Genomic DNA, 20,016 nt, shown 5'->3' on the forward strand with positions numbered 1-20,016 from the left:
GGGGGGGGGGGGGGTCGAAACAATATTCTTATTTATTAACACTCCAGTCTAGTCATAAGCGTAATTAATCAAGGAAAAAAAAAGGGTGTAAATGTTAAAGGTTGAGCATTTTCCCAACATATATCCTCGTGGTTAAACGGTTATTTCTTGTTTTCTTTTTGGGCCTATTATCATGATCACCATTTTTTTTTATTAAATTTTTGGTCTGTATTTTTTTTTTCAATCGTCACCATTTTTAGTCTGTATTTAAGATTAGCCTTTTGGGCCTATTGTCATGATTCATGGTTATGTTAGGTGGACTTGTTTGAATATTAATACATCATCATATTATTTGAATGTTAGGTGGACTTGTTTGCATTACAAATATATTTTTCAATCACTTTTTTTGTATTTATAATTACCTTTCCACTTTATATATATCACATCATCATATAAAAAATGTTACATTACTATTTTAATAATCTTCTATCCAAACACATACTTTTTGGGCCTATTTAAACGAGTGATAACATAGTTAAACATATCTCTTGCTAGTCTTGCAAAAAATAAATGACATTAATCAACTTTTTCTTTTTGTTAATCAATCAATTTATTAGAGGATACGCCTAAATGGATCCTAAAATTATTCTATTTATTGCATATTGGTGTGTGTGTGTGTGTTCCTCCTAATTTGCAGCTCAATTTTCGTTGTTACGTTGGTTTTCACAGCTTCACTTCATAATAACCTGAATTGACCAAGTAATTAACCAAAAAAAACACTGGGATGGCAATTTCACAAAACTTGTTCAAGTTCCATAGCCACATGAAACAAGCCTATTGTCCAGGTCAAATGCAGCATAACATGCAACACCTAACAACCTATTATTCCTACGTGCCATTACCTCATAGCTCAAAAGGCAATCATGTTCTACTATAAATTCAAGACCTTAATTCAAGCAAATATGCAAAACTTTCTGTTTCAGTTACAAAGATATCAAACGATTTAGACACTTCATTTCATCTTTAAGGAAAATGTCGAGCACTCAGTTTAATGCAGGCGAAACCCATGGCAAAACTCAGGTGATTAAACCTCTTCTATTTAAGTGTTAGCAATTATCATTCTTTTCTTGCTGTTGCAGCAAATTTTATGGCCTAGTCCTGTTTGTAATAATTTTGCTATCCACAGACATTGTAGTTGATATATAGCCAGATCACCATATATAGCTAGATCATCATATATAGCTGATATACGTTTCTATTTTCAAGATATCATATCAATCATCAAGTATAAGAAAATGAGAATTCTTGATTTGGGACGAATTCTTGAAGACTCATTAGTAGGACTCTGCATCCCAAGATTATTACTAACAAGCTTTTATACGCAGGCCAAGACAGAGCAATTGGTTGATTCATGCAAGGATGCAGCAAATGCAGCCCGTGACCGATCTGCCCAGGCTGCAGATCAGAGTGCAGGATTCCTTCAGCAGGTTTTCAACTTTTACAGTTTTGTCCAAGAAAAATTCGGGGTTAAAATTCCTTTTCTTTATCTTCTTCTTATTATTATTACTTCATTTTTATTTCAGACTGGTGAGCAAGTGAAGAGCATGGCTCAGGGTGCCATTGATGGTGTGAAGAACACACTTGGCGTTGGTGACAACAACACTAAGAAGTGAAAGAAACACGTCAGTCATTCGTGCGAATCATGACTTAGTTGATTTGTTTGTTGGTCATTTCCTATAATTAGGAGTTTCCTATACTCCAATGGTATAAGGAAATCACAAGTAGGGATTTCTTTTTAAGGATTTCTCAGATGATGTAATAAGAGCTTTTAGAAATTTGTTGATAAAGTGGAGTTTATACCATTTTGATGATTTTTAGGTTAGCTTAGAATTTGCTTCAGTTTCTAGCTTATTTAGAGTTGGGAGCATGTTAATTTTGCATTGATCTGAAGAGTCTCTTGATACAGAGAACTCTCTTTCAAGTGTAATAAGGTAGTATTGACTATGATAAAAGATACTGAATTCATGAAGAAAATGAGACAACTTGGTCTTTTTTCTGGCTTCTTGTTAAGATTCCGAAACCCGCTTTCCACAAGAAGACTAGTTACAGAACCGAAGTCCAACGTTTTAAAATTACAGCTAGGTTTGCAAAATGGAGATTTGTAGTAGTTAATATTGACCACTAATATTATCTCTTTACCCTTTATTGTCATTGCTGTATAATATGCTTTCTACCTAACTTGCACGCACCTTAGAATAATTCATCTTTTTGATTCACAGAATTTGTGTCAAGGACTCAGGACTAGAGCTGTCAAAACCGAACTCGGCCCAGATTTGGTAAATTTTTTCGGGTTTGGGTTGAGAAATAATTCCGATACCTGAATCTGGACCAATATCCGTTTACTCTAAAAAAAAGCGAGTCGAATACGAAATATAGGATTCTGACCGATATCCGATTCAAACCCAAATAATACATTAATAATTATAAAATATAAATATTTCTAAATATATTCTTTTACTAAATTAACAAAAGTATTCTTTTACCAAATTAACCAAATTACTTGTATCTCAGATGAAGCATCTAAGAAATTAGGATTTGCAAGACGCAAACTTGTTTGACCAGAAATGTATTCATCACAAGTTGCATATAAGTGTTTTTTGCTAAATACTTTGAGATCATGTTAGGCCTTTTTGCTAACATGGATAAAAGAAAATGAATGATACATGTTGGGCATTTTCTTTCTAGATAGACCCGGACCCGACTTGAGACTCGTCAAATCTGGTTCTGAAATCTTAAGTACAAAACCCATCGGATATACGGGTCGGGTTCGGGTCTAGTACATTAAAATGAATCGTGGTCCGAAATTTTCAATTTTCGATCCAAACCCGACCTGTTGTTGATAGGCCTACTCGGGACTGAAGATTTCTGAAAATAATTCCCAAATTCATTCTCGTTGAACTACCCGGTGTACTTGCTAGGATAGAAATCCAATACTCCCTTGATCATGTGTTTGGTTGGGACACTTTTTCTTTTTTTAAAATACAGTATTTTATAATTGACCCTATACTTGGGATTGGGAATGGGAATGGACCTAACTAAATCATTGAAAATTCAAAAACAACTAAACTATCTTCGAAAATGTTTTAGAAGTCCTGGATGGAAAATGTAGGCAAGGCGTTTTGAATACCATACCTATACCCAAGCAGGGATACTTCAACGTTAGGCTCAAAATTTTCTCCATTGAGCTTATTTGCAAACTAAATATAATAAATATTGCATTAAAAAAAAGCATAAGAAATATTGTACCCACGGGCCATAAGATAGGGATGGGCAAAAATACTTGTTAACTCGAAAACTTACCATATCCGATTCAATTCGATCCGAAAATTAGAATATCCGATTCGTATTATTTCATCGCATTAAAAAGAGGTTCAAGTACCTGAGTAGATTCCGGGCAGGTTAGGGTCACATACTTGAAAATCCACGAATACTTGACTCACCCCGCACACACATACACACACACATATATATATTTTTAATTTTTATACACATGGTATAAAATAATATTTTTAGAACTAAATAAGCAATTTTATTGAGCAAATTGTATTACAAATATGGAAGATTATAGTTTGTTTACAAGATTCATTTATAGAGTTCATGATCTTATTTTTTTTTTAAGAAAAAAGTTTAGTTAATGTGAAATATATATCTAAAAAAAGGGGCTACTTATTTCAAATTTTTATTGATTTTGAATTCTATTAATTTTTTTTCCTTTTTCTTCTATTCTCTTCGCATGTTTGTTTCTTGGTGGGATGATTTTTTTGAGAAAAAATCTTTATTAAATTTTAAATTTTAAATGAAAATGTAAAATATAAAATTAAATTAGCATAGATAATTTTTTTAAAAAAAATTAAATGATAAGTGGGATGAAACGGGTATCCGTTGACCCGATCCTATCTAATTGGATACTTGCTGATATGTGGGGCAGATAAAACTCAGAAAATGATTGATTTACTACATATGGGAGGCCCAGTTAAATGGTGCACGAGATAGGTATTCGACCCATGCTCACCCCTACGACAACCCCATAAGGTCATATATATCTCTCTTCATTGCATATACTCAACACTTATAGACTCCAAGCCAGATTAAATACTTTAAATACTTTATTACAAAAAAAAAACACTAGATTAAAATTAAATAATTGTTTCACAAAAATCTCCTGGAATTCTTGCTAGGATCTTGCCCATTGCTGATCTTTATAATCTTATGCCAATTTTCTAAAAAAACTCTCAATAGAAAATTTCATAATTCATCTCTTTTGTTTTTAACATCTTTCAACTAGGGAGAAGTGAAATTTAAAAAACATTTCTGATTCATGGAATCAAAATTTTAACCACTAGACTAACGTATTCTTGACATCATAATTTATCTTCGATCCAATAATTGTCACTTTAAAGTTTTTCAACAAAAAACACACCTGTAGTTATGTTTCTTAGTTGTATTTAAACACCACAAAAAAAAAACTTAACTTTCCTCTTATGAAATGTTAAAATTAATGAAAGACAACTGAACCGAAATTCTCAAGTCCAAAAAATAAAAAAAAATAAAAAATTAGAAACCGAATAAGAAATCTAGAATGATCGCTAATCAATTGACGTGATGGCTGTGTCCCGCGGCTTCTCCTACCTTCCCTATCACCATCCAATAATACGCCACTAAACTTCACCTTCAATTCTATTGCCTTCTAATGGCAAAATTATTGAAAAGTGAAAACCCCTTCATTGAGGAAAAAAGAAGGCGGAAAAAGAAAATTCTTCAAGTTCCACAGCCACATGAAACAAGCCCATTGTCCAGGTCAAATGCAGCATAATATGCAACACCTAACAACTTGCTATTCCTACGTGCCATTACCTCATAGCTCAAATGGCAATCATATTCTACTATAAATTCAAGAGCTTAATTCAACCAAAAATACAGAACTTTCAGTTTTAGTTACAAAGATATCAAACGATTTAGACACTTCATTTCATCTTTAAGAAAAATGTCAAGCACTCAGTTTAATGCAGGCGAAACCCATGGCAAAACTCAGGTGATTGAACCTCTTCCATTTAAGTGTTAGCAATTATCATTCTTTTCTCGTTGTTATAGCAAATTTCATGGCCTAGTCCTGTTTGTAATGATTGGCTATCCATAGACATTGTAGTATTATTCTACTTTTTGTTCATGGCATAAAACTGCTATACTATTCTTCCACTATTGGAAAAAGAATTTGTCTTGCTGATGATATAAGATGCTAGATGAGTTTTCTATCCTCTCAATTACATGTATGAGATGGCTATTGCATTAATATAAGATCATCATGTATAGCTGATATATGTTTCTATTTTCAAGATATCTTATCAATCATCAAGTATATGAAAACGAGAATCCTTGATTTGGGACGAATTCTTGAAGACTCATTAGTAGGACTCTTCATCCCAAGATTATTACTAACTAGTTTTCATACGCAGGCCAAGACAGAGCAGTGGGTTGATTCATGCAAGGATGCAGCAAATGCAGCCCATGACCGATCTGCCCAGGCTGCAGATCAGAGTGCAGGATTCCTTCAGCAGGTTTTCAACCTCTACAGTTTTGTCCAAGAAGAATTTGGGGTTAAAATTCCTTTTCTTTATCTTCTTCTTATTATTATTACTTCATTTTTATTTCAGACTGGTGAGCAAGTAAAGAGCATGGCTCAGGGTGCTATTGATGGTGTGAAGAACACACTTGGAGTTGGTGACAACAACACTAAGAAGTGAAAGAAACAGATGTCATTCATGAGAATCATGACTTAGTTGATTTATTTGTTAGTCATTTCCTATAATTAGGAGTTTCCTATACTCAAATGGTATAAGGAAATTATAAGTAGGGATTTCTTTTTAAGGATTTCTCAGATGATGTAATAAGAGCTTTTAGAAATTTGTTGCTAAAGTGGAGTTTATACCATTTTGATGATTTTTAGGTTAGCTTAGGATTTGCTTCAGTTTCTAGCTTATTTAGAGTTGGGAGCATGTTAATTTTGCGTTGATCTGAAGAGTCTCTTGATACAGAGAACTCTCTTTCAAGTGTAATAAGGTAGTATTGACCATAATAAAAGATACATAATTCATGAAGAAAATGAGACAATTTGGTCTTTTTTCTGACTTCTTGTTAAGATTCCAAAACAGGTTTTCCACAAGAAGACTAGTTACAAAACCGAAGTCCAACGTTTAGAAATTACAGCTAGGTTTGCAAAATGGAGATTTGTAGTAGTTAATATTGACTACTAATATTATCTATTTACCCTTTTATTGTCATTGCTGTATAATATGCTTTCTATCTAACTTGCACGCATCTTAGATTAATTCATCTCTTTGATTCACAGAATTTGTGTCAAGGACTCGGGACTGATGATTTCAGGAAATAATTCCCAAATCCGTTCTCGTTGAAGTACCCGATGTACTTGCGAGGACAGAAATTCAATACTACCTTGATCATGTGTTTGGTTTGGACAATTTTTTTTTTAAATACAACATTTTGTAACTGGTCGTATAATAGGGAATGTGAATATACCTAACTAAATTATTGAAAATTCGAAGAGAACTAAACTATCTCCGAAAATGTTTTAGAAGTTTTGGACGGAAAATGTAGGCAAGGGGTTTTGATTCCCATACCTATACCCACGGAGGGACACTTCGACTTTAGGCTCACAATTTTCTCCATTGAGCTTATTTGCACACTAAATATAAGAAATATTGCATTAAAAAAGGGTTATTATCACTTTACCCCCATAAACGTTTGGTGTTACTATCAATTTCCCCCTTAACGTTATCTTTTACCCCCAAGACTAATGGTCAAACTTAACGGAGTTTGTTAATTAAAGTAAAATGACATGTTTAACCCTTAAAATTGTTATCACTTTATCCCCATAAAATATAGTCTCATTATCAATTTACCCTATAGAGTTATTTTTTAGACAATTTATCCTACCATTAAACCAATTTAGCAAGTTAAAAAACTTTAGAAGAAAATACTCTTCTCTTTGCATAATAAATAATAAAAAATTTAGAGTGACTCTTCTTCTTTTTAATATCAAGAAAAAAAGTCAAAGTATTGATTTTTTTTCTTCTTGACAATCTTATTAATATTGAAAAAAAAATAGAAAGATGGAGAGGGGGAAGGGGAGAGAGAGAACTCAATTCTTTTTTTAAAAATTACAAATAAGAAAGAATTAAATACTTTTATTATTTTAAAATTATTTCACTTTTTTGTTTACCACAAAATTTCAATTCTAATCCCGACAACCTTAAAGTAATATGATAATATTAGACTTTTCTTTATTTTATTTTTTTCAAAATCTAATTTTTTGTCTCTTTCTTTCCTATCTCTTTTTCTTTTCCTAGTATTAATAAGTGTGAAAACAGAAATTTGAGAAAACTCTTTTATTTTTATATTTTTCGATCTCTTAAAGTGAAAAAAAGAAAGAATAACCATTCTAACTTTTTATTTTTAATTATATATAAAAAAGGGTAAATATATTTGAAATTTTTTGACCATACTAGTTGGATTAACGATGAGGTAAAATACCTAAAAAATAATGTTAGGAACTAAAATGATTGTATCACTATAATTCAAACGAATAAAGCGATAATAACAACGTAGTAATGCTATAAAATAAAAGGATATTTTTGTCCAAAATTTATTAACGTGTTGAGTTGAATTACTTATAGGGGTAAAGTGATTAAAAGATAACGTTAGAGGGTAAACTGATAGTAGTGATATAGTTTAAGGGGGTAAACTGATAATAACCCTTAAAAAAAAAGCATAAGAAATATTGTACCCATGGGCCACAAGATAGGGGTGGGCAAAAATACTTGTTAACTTGAAAACTTACCATATCTGATCCAATTTGATTCGAAAATTAGAATATCCGATTCGTATTATTTGATTGCGTTAAAAGAGGGTAAACTACCCGACTAGATTCCGGACAGGTTAAGGTCACATAATTGAAAATCTACAAATACTTGACTCACCCCGCATATATGTATTTATATATTTATATATTTATTTTTAATTTTTATATACATACTATAAAATAATATTTTTAAAGCTAAATAAACAATTTCATTGAGCAAATTGTATGCAAATATGGGATATTATAGTTTGTTTATAAGATTCATTTGTAGAGATCATGATTTTATCTTTTTCAGAAAAGAATTTAGTTAATGTGGAATATATATCTAAAAAAATGTGCTACTTATTTCAATTTTTTATTGATTTTGAATTCTTTTAATTTTTTTTCTTTTTCTTGTATGCTCTTTGCATGTTTGTTTCTTGGTGGGATAATTTTTTTGAGAAAAAATCTTTATTAAATTTTAGATGAATATGTGAAATATAAAATTAAATTAGTATAGATCATTTTTTTTTAAAAATTAAATGATAAGCGGGATGAGACGGGTATCTGTTGATATGATCCTATCTAATTAGGTACTCGCTGATATGTAGGGCGGATAAAACTTAGAAAATGGTTGATCCGCAAAATGCAGGATGGGTTAGTCAAATGGTGCACAGGGTAGGTATTCGACCCATACCCATCCCTACGACGACTCCATAAGGTCCCATATATCGCTCTTCATTGCATATACTTAACATTTATAGATTCCTAGCTAGATTAAATACTTTTTTACAAAAAAAAAACACTAGATTAAAATTAAATACTTGTTTCACAAAAATCTCCTGGAATTCTTGCTAGGATCCTGCCCACTGCTGATCTTCATAATCTTATGCCAACTTCTAAAAACAACTCTCAATCAATGTTTTTAAACCCGAACCGGGAAGTGAACCGAAAAACCTCCGGGTTCACGATTCAACCAATTCGATCCCGATTCAAACATTTAATAATTTTTTATTCATTTTAGTATTAAAAATTTTGAATAAAACTAAAATATTTATTTTAGAAAATAAATATTTAATAAAAATCGGTTGAATCTCTCGATTTTACCGGTTCAACCGATTTAATTAATTCTTTGGATTTTTAATTGAATCGGACCGGAGGCATGGCCAGTTCGCAATTCAACTGGTTGAACCGGCTGGTCCGGGCCGGTTTTTAAAACCATTGCACTCAATAGAAAATTTCATTATTCATCTCTTTTTTTTTTTAACATCTTTCAACTGGGGAAAGGTGAAATTTAACAAACATTTCTTATTCATGAAATCTCAATATTAACCACTAGACTAACGCATTCTCGACATCATAATTCATCTCTGATCCAATAATTGTCACTTTCAAGTTTTCCAACAAAAAACACACCTATAGTTATGTTTCTTAGTTGTATTTATACACCATAAAAAAAATCTTAACTTTTCTCTTATGAAATGTTAAAATTAATGAAAGACATCTGAACCAAAATTCTCAAGTCCAAAACCAAAAAATAAAAATAAAAAAATTAGAAAACAAAATAAGAAATCAAGAATGACCGTTAATCAATTGGCACGACGGCTGTCTCCCGCAGCTTCTCCTAGCTTCCCTACCACCATCCAATAATACGCCACTAAACTCCACCTTCTTGCTCCCAAATCTCAAGCTAAATTCTATTGCCTTCTAACGGCAAAATTCTTGAAAAGTGAAAACCCCTTCTTTCAGAAAAAAAGAAGTCGGAAAAAGAAAATTTTTTAAGTTCCACAGCCACATGAAACAAGCCTATCGTCCAGGTCAAATGCAGCATAATATGCAACACCTAACAACCTGCTATTCCTACGTGCCATTACCTCATAGCTCAAAAGGCAATCATGTTCTACTATATATTCAAGAGCTTAATTCAACCAAAAATGCAGAACTTTGGGTTTTAGTTACAAAGATATCAAATGATTTAGACACTTCAATTCATCTTTAAGAAAAATGTCGAGCACTCAGTTTAATGCAGGTGAGACCCATGGCAGAACTCAGGTGATTGAACCTCTTCCATTTAAGTGTTAGCAATTATCATTCTTTTCTTGCTGTTGCAGCAAATTTCATGGCCGAGTCCTGTTTGTACTAATTTGGCTATCCATAGACATTGTAGTTGATATATAGCCAGATCATCATATATAGCTGATATAAGTTTCTATTTTCAAGATATCATATCAATCATCAAGTATAAGAAAATGAGAATTCTTGATTTTGGATGAATTCTTGAAGACTCATTAGTGGGACTCATTAGCAAGCTCAAGTTCCTCTCGCTGGAGAAAATGCATTGCCAAGATATGATGAATATCCACATGAGCTGATACTAAAGATAGCAGCATTAAATATTGACGGTAACTCGACCAATAGAGAAATGTGTGCTTTCACATACTTGAGGATGAACCCAGACTTGTTCCACCCTGATAACTGGAGAAGGTTTGGGGCATTTGTGAAGAAAATGAAGGAAGGAAAAGACGTCCACCGGTGTTGGGAGCAAGCGGAGCGCGAGGCTGAGCATTTCGTACACGTAACTCAGCCATTTGTGCAAGAAACTGCTATAGCTCTGATGCACTAGTACTACAGCAGGTTAATGCATGTTTCTGTATGTATGAACAAGAAGCAGAGAATGCCCTGATGGCTGGTTTTGTGGCCATGGATCTCTGTTTTGTTGTACGCATATGATTAGGCCTATTTCAAGAACCATATAGGAATTCTCCAAGGTGTTTAGTATCAAAGTGACAAAATGATGCAAGTATCAATGATGCATTAATAATAGTAGTAGCATTTCTTTTCATTTGTCGTGCATATATTGTATTCATTAGTGATCTATAAGAAGAACTCTTGTAAGACGTCTATGGTCCCTGCTGTCTTGCATCAAGGACTTGACGTACTTGTAAGATTTTTATCTGCCGCCCATTTCAATAGCAAAGCGATGGATTTATGGTCTTTCACATGAATCTGCTGATTGCTTGAAAATTGGGTGCCGTAGGATTTAAACTACTGTCACCTTATTCCCCATCACATAAACTTACAGGCCACTTCTGCTTTCTCTTGCAAGGTGGGTAATTGGCAATTCTATCCTTTTCTTTTGTTTGGGTCTAAACCCCGGTATTCGGTGACTGCATTCGATTCTGACTACTTTGAAGTTTAACACTATTGGACTCCTTTTGAGAAGATTTTGATAAAATGTTATTTTCTTCATTCACAAGACTCAAAATCGAGGCCTTGATTAAAGACCACTAAGCTCTTTGTTACTCGACCCAACAACCATTAATGGCAATTCTATTTGGTTAGTGAAGGTAGAGCACTAACATGGCTAAACAACAAAGGTGAAGATTGCAAGAGCTCGACAAAACTATGAGATTGGGATTTTTCATGTAGATAGCGTAGAGAAAAAAGAGAATCAGTGGAATCATTCTTATATATTAACATTGCAGTCTTGTAGGAAAAGAAAAAAAAGGGGGGTCGAAACAATATTCTTATTTATTAACATTCCAGTCTAGTCATAAGCGTAATTAATCAAGGAAAACAATAGGTGTAATTAATCATCCTTCATGTTAAAGGTTGAGAATTTTCCCAACATATATCCTCATGGTTAAACGGTTATTTCTTGTTTTCTTTTTGGGTCTATTATCATGATCACCATTTTTTTTATTCAATTTTTGGTCTGTATTTTTTTTTTTTTGTCAATCGTCACCATTTTTGGTCTGTATTTAAGATTAGCCTTTTGGGCCTATTGTCATGATTTATGGTAATGATAGATGGACTTGTTTGAATATGAATACATATTTTTTTTGCAAAAAAAAAAAATTTTGCATTACAAATATATTTTTTAATCACTTTTTTGTATTTGTAATTACCTTTTCACTTTATATATATATCACATCATCATAAAAAATGTTACATTAATATTTTAAATAATCTTCTATCCAAACACTTACTTTTTGGGCCTATTTAAATGAGTGATAACATAGTTAAACATTTCTCTTGCTAGACTTGCAAAAAATAAATGACATTAATCAACTTTTTCTTTTTGTTAATCAATCAATTTATTAGAGGATACGCCTAAATGGATCCTAAAATTATTCTATTTATTGCATATTGGTGTGTGTGTGTGTGTTCCTCCTAATTAGTAGCTCAACTTCCGTTGTTACGTTGGCTTCCACAGCTTCACTTCACTAATAACCTGAATTGACCAAGTATAATTAACCAAAAAAAACATTGGGATGGCAATTTCACAAAACTTGTTCAAGTTCTACAGCCACATGAAACAAGCCCATTGTCCAGGTCAAATGCAGCATAACATGCAACACCTAACAACCTACTATTCCTACGTGCCATTACCTCATAGCTCAAAAGGCAATCATGTTCTACTATAAATTCAAGAGCTTAATTCAAGCAAATATGCAAAACTTTCTGTTTCAGTTACAAAGATATCAAGCGATTTAGACACTTCATTTCATCTTTAAGGAAAATGTCGAGCACTCAGTTTAATGCAGGCGAAACCCATGGCAAAACTCAGGTGATTAAACCTCTTCTATTTAAATGTTAGCAATTATCATTCTTTTCTTGCTGTTGCAGCAAATTTCATGGCCTAGTCCTGTTTGTAATAATTTGGCTATCCACAGACATTGTAGTTGATATATAGCCAAATCACCATATATAGCTAGATCATCAAACATAGTTGATATACGTCTCTATTTTCAAGATGTCATATCAATCATCAAGTATAAGAAAATGAGAATTCTTGATTTGGGATGAATTCTTGAAAACTCATTAGTAGGACTCTGCATCCCAAGATTATTACTAACAAGTTTTTATACGCAGGCCAAGACAGAGCAATTGGTTGATTCATGCAAGGATGCAGCAAATGCAGCCCGTGACCGATCTGCCCAGGCTGCAGATCAGAGTGCAGGATTCCTTCAGCAGGTTTTCAACTTTTACAGTTTTGTCCAAGAAGAATTCGGGGTTAAAATTCCTTTTCTTTATCTTCTTCTTATTATTGTTACTTCATTTTTATTTCAGACTGGTGAGCAAGTGAAGAGCATGGCTCAGGGTGCTATTGATGGTGTGAAGAACACACTTGGAGTTGGTGACAACAACACTAAGAAGTGAAAGAAACACGTCATTCGTGAGAATCATGACTTGGTTGATTTATTTGTTGGTCATTTCCTATAATTAGGAGTTTCCTAGACTCGAATGGTATAAGGAAATCATAAGTAGGGGTTTCTTTTTAGGGATTTCTCAGATGATGTAATAAGAGCTTTTAGCAATCTGTTGCTGGTGTGGAGTTTATACCATTTTGATGATTTTTAGGTTAGCTTAGGATTTGCTTCAGTTTCTAGCTTATTTAGAGTTGGGAGCATGTTAATTTTCCATTGATCTGAAGAGTCACTTGATACATAGAACTCTCTTTCAAGTGTAACAAGGTAGTATTGACCATAATAAAAGATATATAGAATTCATGAAGAAAATGAGACAATTTGGTCTTTTTTCTGACTTCTTGTTAAGATTCGAAAATAGGTTTTTCACAAGAAAACTAGTTACAGAACCGAAGTCCAACGTTTTGAAATTACAGCTAGGTTTACAAAATGGAGATTTGTAGTAGTTAATATTGACTACTAATATTATCTGTTTACCTTTTTATTGTCATTGCTATATAATATGCTTTCTATCTAACTTGCACGCATCTTAGATTAATTTACCTTTTTGATTCATAGAATTTGTTTCAAGGACTCGGGACTGATGATTTCAGGAAATAATTCCCAAATCCATTCTCGTTGAAGTACCCGATGTACTTGCTAGGACAGAAATTCAATACTACCTTGATCATGTGTTTGGTTTGGACATTTTTTTTTTTAAATACAACATTTTATAGCTGGTCCTATAATAGGGAATGTGAATTTACCTAACTAAATTATTGAAAATTCGAAGAGAACTAAACTATCTCTGAAAATGTTTTATAAGTTTTGGACGGAAAATGTAGGCAAGGGGTTTTGATTCCCATACCAATACCCACGGAGGGACACTTCGACTTTAGGCTCACAATTTTCTCCATTGAGCTTATTTGCATACTAAATATAAGAAATATTGCATTAAAAAAAGGGTTATTATCACTTTACCCCCATAACGTTTGGTGTTACTATCAATTTCCCCCTTAACGTTATCTTTTAGTCACTTTACCCCCAAGACTAATCATCAAACTTAACGGAATTTGTTAATTAAAGTAAAATGATATGTTTAATCCTTAAAATTATTATCACTTTATCCCCATAAAATATAGTCTCATTATCAATTTACCCTATAGAGTTATTTTTTAGACAATTTATCCTACCATTAAACCAATTTAGCAAGTTAAAAAACTTTAGAAGAAAATACTCTTCTCTTTGCATAATAAAAATAATAAAAAATTTGGAGTGACTCTTCTCCTTTTTAATATCAAGAAAAAAAATCAAAGTATTAATTTTTTTTCTTCTTGACAATCTTATTAATATTGAAAAAAAATAGAAAGATGGAGAGGGAGAGGGGGGGAGAGAGAACTCAATTCTTTTTTTTAAAAATTACAAATAAGAAAGAATTAAATACTTTTATTATTTTAAAATTATTTCAATTTTTTGTTTACCACCAAATTTTAATTCTGATCCCGACAACCTTAAAGTAATACGATAATGTTAGACTTTTCTTTATTTTAACTTTTTGCAAAATCTAATTTTTTGTCTCCTTCTTTCCTGTCTCTTTTTCTTTTCCTAGTATTAATAAGTGTGAAAAAAAGAAATTGAGAAAACTCTTTTATTTTTATGTTTTTCGATCTCTTAAAGTGAAAAAAAAGAAGAATAACCATTCTAACTTTTTATTTTTAATTATATATAAAAAAGGGTAAATATATTTAAAATTTTTTGACCATACTAGTTAGATTAATGATGAGATAAAATGCCTAAAAAATAATGTTAGGAACTAAAATGATTGTATCATTATAATTCAAACGAATAAAGTGATAATAACAACGTAGTAATGCTATAAAATAATAGGATATTTTTGTCCAAAATTTGTTAACGTGTTGAGTTGAATTACTTATAGCGGTAAAGTGATTAAAAGATAACGTTATGGGGTAAACTGATAGTAGTGATATAATTTAAGGGGGTAAACTGATAATAACCCTTAAAAAAAAGCATAAGAAATATTGTACCCACGGGCCACAAGATAGGGGTGGGCAAAAATACTTGTTAACTCGAAAACTTACCATATCCGATCCAATTTGATCAGAAAATTAGGATATCCGATTCGTATTATTTGATTGCATTAAAAGAGTGTAAGGCACCCGATTAGATTCCGGGCAGGTTAGGATCATATAATTGAAAATCTACAAATACTTGACTTACCCCGCATATATGTATTTATATATATTTTTTAATTTTTATACACATACAATAAAATAATATTTTTAGAGCTAAATAAACAATTTCATTGAGCAAATTGTACGCAAATATGGGAGATTATAGTTTGTTTACAAGATTCATTTGTAAAAATCATAATTTTATGTTTTTCAGAAAAGAATTTAATTAATGTAGAATATATATCTAAAAAAGGTGCTACTTATTTCAAATTTTTATTGATTTTGAATTCTTTTAATTTTTTTCCTTTTTCTTGTATGCTCTTTGCATGTTTGTTTCTTGGTGGGATAATTTTTTTGAGAAAAAATCTTTATTAAATATTAGATGAATATGTGAAATATAAAATTAAATTAGTATAGATCATTTTTTTAAAAAAATTAAATGATAAGTGGGATGAGACGGGTATCCGTTGATCTGATCCTATCTAATTAGGTACTGTGACGACCCCACCTCCCCCTAAGGCGTACCAAAGGGTTCGGCGGACCGCCTGCCCAACTCTCGCCAGGACTCACTCACTATCTTAATCGAGTCACGTACACACATCCATGAACCATAAATAACATTCCCAATTCAAGCTTATAATTTACATTAATAGAAATCGAGGTACAAAGTCTCAACACACCCAACTAGTTCAATACGTATACAATCCAAGTACAACATGTTCCATTCGAGGAATAGCGCGAGTACAAGACCAAAAAGTCAAAAGTCAAAACAAAAGGCTACGCTAGTCTTTTACAAGTCTCACGCGTCACTCGTACCCCTGAAAGGAAAACAAATGGAGTGGAATGAGCTAAAAGCCCAGTGAGGTTCCAAATAGCAAATTGACCATTATTTAGAAGTACAAGTTTTCGGTATAGCAAAGTAACAAGCATGAAGAGTTCATAAAGGTGAGCAATAACACGTCAAGTAGCAATCTTAAAATGAACGAATGTAGAAAATTTTTCAAAAGAAACAATAATCCAATAAACAATAATTACTCCAAAGTATAAGGATACGGATGACTCTCAGGAGCCAAATTCCCATTACATTACCAGAAGCTTGATCCCGTAGTAGTTGACACTCCGTCAACTTTCAAGTAAGTAACCAATCCAGTAGAACACCACTTAAACGACTCTCCGTCCACCGTTCAACCCCCAGCTGGGCCCAAAATCCTCAAGAACATGGGTGGTAATACTCGAGTATACCGATTAGTCGAGGAGATATCACTCCACTCGACAATACAAGAGACCCAGGGTTCGTTACCCAATCGACCAAACCCTTGCCGGCTCGACTAGAGTAACTCGCCACAGGGTTTCTGGAATTCCAGGAAGTGCGTGCATCATAATCAAGTATATCAAGTCAATTGCAACAATAAACAAGTATATCACGTAAGGGCAAGTGCGATAAAGTACACTCTTGCCCTATCAATTCACGTATATAACATGTACTCATATTGGTCACGTATCAAGTTCAAGTATCTAGTGCAATTCGGTATTTGAAAGCACTCACCAAAAGATATAGTGCCTTTACTGGTCACTTTCAGGTTATACTCCGGGTTCGGAGTCCAAATCTGCGATAAAACTCAGTTTGAGAACTTTGAAACATGACTAATATTCGAAACTTAGACGTTTCGTTCAATAAAATCAAGAAATTGAAATTCACTCGGATGGTAGTCGTGAAACACTTGCTCGCTTTTTAAATGGTAAAACTTTGTAACATTTATACTTGAAAATGCCATGCAAGTCGAAAGTATAAGGAAAACATACTCCGAGCAATCATTATTTCCTTTCTCAAGGGTACAAGTTCGGCCAAGTCCTTCCTTATATACCCCGGAACAAAAATACTCAAGTACCCTAGATGGTTCAAGCACTATTCATATCAATTCGACCCAAGTCGCAAGTGTATTTATATAGTTCTCGAGCGTAAATTCGGGCAGCATGCCCTTTGTGTTTACCTAATTTTTCAGCCATTTAGGCTTCATTATTTTTCTCAACCACAACCCAACATCACATATGTCAACAATTCATGTCCAGAGCCGTTCCATAGGCTCACAATATCATAATAACAAGAATCACAACAATGACAAGTGCAGAAATTCAACTTAGCACAAGACAGATTTGACGTACGAATGCGGAAATAACATATCCGAGGCTACGCTTATTGGATTGAGGCGTAACCTATGCCGTTTCGAAGCTAAGATATAGGGCTGCAATATTCATGAAGGTCACTTAGTCCAGTTCCTAATGTAGCTTAGTCAAATCCTCAAATTACTAAACCAGAAACCAATTCGTCGGCTATATAACCGCATTACCCTGTAATGGTCATATCTCAGAGTACAAAAGTCCGAATCAGGTGTTCTTGGAGGCATTTGAAAGCTAAGTCAGAATACTACAACTTTCATGTTTTGGCCCAGAGCTAAATCAGTACGGCTCCTAGTCAAAAAACGTGATAAACTGGACTTAACTGATGAAACGGACTGCTGGGAAATATTTGAAACAGTAAGGGTATTTCGGACTTTTCATGACCTACGTTGCTCTGATTGGGCTGAAATTTTACAGGCACCTACAAAATACCATTCTCTACAACTTTCCTTCTTTGACCCAAAGCTAATTCGGCCTCTAACACATAGATACAAATTCGGACAGAATGTAAGCTAGAATTTCCAGAAATCTGAAATTTGTAGTTTCTAGTGCAACTTTCCCCAATTTCTCACCTCTCACACTACCAAAACATCTTATACAACATTAATTGTAACATACAAGCATCATACATCAAGTTGGGCAGAAATTCCACAGCCCTAGTTCATCAAATAAATTGGGGAAAAACTTCTACACATGCTAGCATCCATGAATCCACCACCAATCAAGCTACTAAGCTTACTTTAACCATGATTGAAAGAGAAAGTTAGAGAGATATCATCCTCTTACCTTGATTAGAGTTCACCAAGTGTAGCCCAAGCTTTCTCTTTTCAAAATTTCACCAACAATCACTAACTAATCACTCAAAGGTAAGTTTAATCGGTTTAGAAATTTAATTTGTCACTTGGTTGGTTAGAATCAAGAAGAAGGAATTGTTTCTTGCTCTCACTTTCTCTCTCCCTCTTGGTCGACCAGCTGCTGGAAAAATGAAGAGGAAAGTGCAGAAAATTGGTTTAAGAAGGCTAGTTAATCACTTGGCCAAGAAACTCTAGGGTGGCGACACTTGTCGCCACCACCACCTTTCATTTTTCTCTTTCTTCCTTGCTATTTTCTAGCCTCAAATTTTCGGTCAAAGCAGCTGCCAAACAAGAAGACATTTTGCTCAAAAGTCAATAAGCTTGTATGGTAAGAAAGTGGTGGTCAAGTGGTACGTTCAACCGGTAGTGCGCGGGACCCGCCGGTTCGCGCCGTTTTTCTTAAAAACTCACGTATTACTGTTTTTTTTTTCTTCCCATACTCTAACCTTATATCATTGCTACTACTCACATATGATTTTTCACTTAAAAGTCACTTTTAATCACCAAATTGATCCTTGGTCAGTACCGAAAATTCATCTGGCGAAAAATCGCGAAAACCCTAATTTTGCTCAAATCTTGAAACCGAAGTGTAAACCCCTATTTCCAGGTTCATTTGCACTTATTGTTGAACAATTGGGTAGTAGGGCCTTAATAAATAATAATTTTCAAATAAAAGGAAATTTTTTAAGAAAACGTGAGGAATTTACAATTTCAATAATTAACATTAGAATCTCTAGTAAAATATGAAAGATTTAAGAAACCGTTTAGTCACAAGTAAACTAGGGTTTTTGATTAAAACATTAGGGTTTCTAGTCATTTAAAATGAAATAAGGTTTTAAATCAAACCCGAAGAAATATACTTTAATATTTTCTTCACAAACAACCTCCTAATATTCGAGATGTTACAGGTACTCGCTGATATGCAGGGCGGATAAAACTCAGAAAATGGCTGATCAGCAAAATGCAGGATGGGTTAGTCAAATGGTGCACAGGGTAGGTATTTGACCCATACCCACCCCTACGACAACTCCATAAGGTCCCATATATATCTCTTCATTGTATATACTTAACATTCATAGATTCCTAGCCAGATTAAATACTTTTTTACACAAAAAAAACGCTAGATTAAAATTAAATACTTGTTTCACAAAAATCTCCTGGAATTCTTGCTAGGATCCTGCCCACTGCTGATCTTCATAATCTTATGCCAACTTCTAAAAACAACTCTCAATCAATGTTTTTAAACCCGAACCGGGAAGTGAACCGAAAAACCTCCGGGTTCACGATTCAACCAATTCGATCCCGATTCAAACATTTAATAATTTTTTATTCATTTTAGTATTAAAAATTTTGAATAAAACTAAAATATTTATTTTAGAAAATAAATACTGGTTGAATCTCTCGGTTTTTACCGGTTCAACCGATTTAATTAATTCTTTGGATTTTTAATTAAACCGGACTGGAGACATGGCCGGTTCGCCGTTCAACTAGTCGAACCGGCTGGTCCGGTCCGGTTTTTAAAACCATTGCACTCAATAGAAAATTTCATTATTCATCTCTTTTGTTTTCAACATCTTTCAACTGGGGAGAGGTGAAATTTAACAAACATTCCTTATTCATGAAATCTCAATATTAACCACTAGACTAACGCATTCTCGACATCATAATTCATCTCTGATCCAATAATTGTCACTTTCAAGTTTTCCAAC

At 33.2% G+C, this 20,016-nt stretch overlaps 1 protein-coding gene across 1 annotated transcript; it reads left to right on the forward strand.

The window, feature by feature from the left end:
* The first annotated feature begins 323 nt into the window (after window positions 1-323).
* On the forward strand, window positions 324-2,031 carry LOC140037599 (uncharacterized). The gene is made up of 3 exons (XM_072082079.1): window positions 324-1,059; window positions 1,365-1,466; window positions 1,563-2,031. The coding sequence occupies exons 1-3, from the start codon at window positions 1,012-1,014 to the stop codon at window positions 1,650-1,652; spliced, it is 240 nt and encodes a 79-aa protein (XP_071938180.1). The 5' UTR covers window positions 324-1,011; the 3' UTR covers window positions 1,653-2,031.
* The last annotated feature ends 17,985 nt before the right edge of the window (window positions 2,032-20,016 follow it).

The sequence above is a fragment of the Coffea arabica genome, chromosome 3c, assembly GCF_036785885.1.
Source record: "Coffea arabica cultivar ET-39 chromosome 3c, Coffea Arabica ET-39 HiFi, whole genome shotgun sequence".
Lineage (NCBI taxonomy): Eukaryota > Viridiplantae > Streptophyta > Magnoliopsida > Gentianales > Rubiaceae > Coffea > Coffea arabica.

Excerpts from the sequence above, each read along its gene's own strand:
- LOC140037599 (XM_072082079.1), top strand. The coding sequence starts at position 1,012 with ATGTCGAGCACTCAGTTTAATGCAGGCGAAACCCATGGCAAAACTCAG. Across the intron at positions 1,060-1,364 it reads AAACCCATGGCAAAACTCAG|GCCAAGACAGAGCAATTGGT; the intron begins GTGATTAAACCT and ends TTTTATACGCAG. Across the intron at positions 1,467-1,562 it reads GTGCAGGATTCCTTCAGCAG|ACTGGTGAGCAAGTGAAGAG; the intron begins GTTTTCAACTTT and ends TTTTTATTTCAG.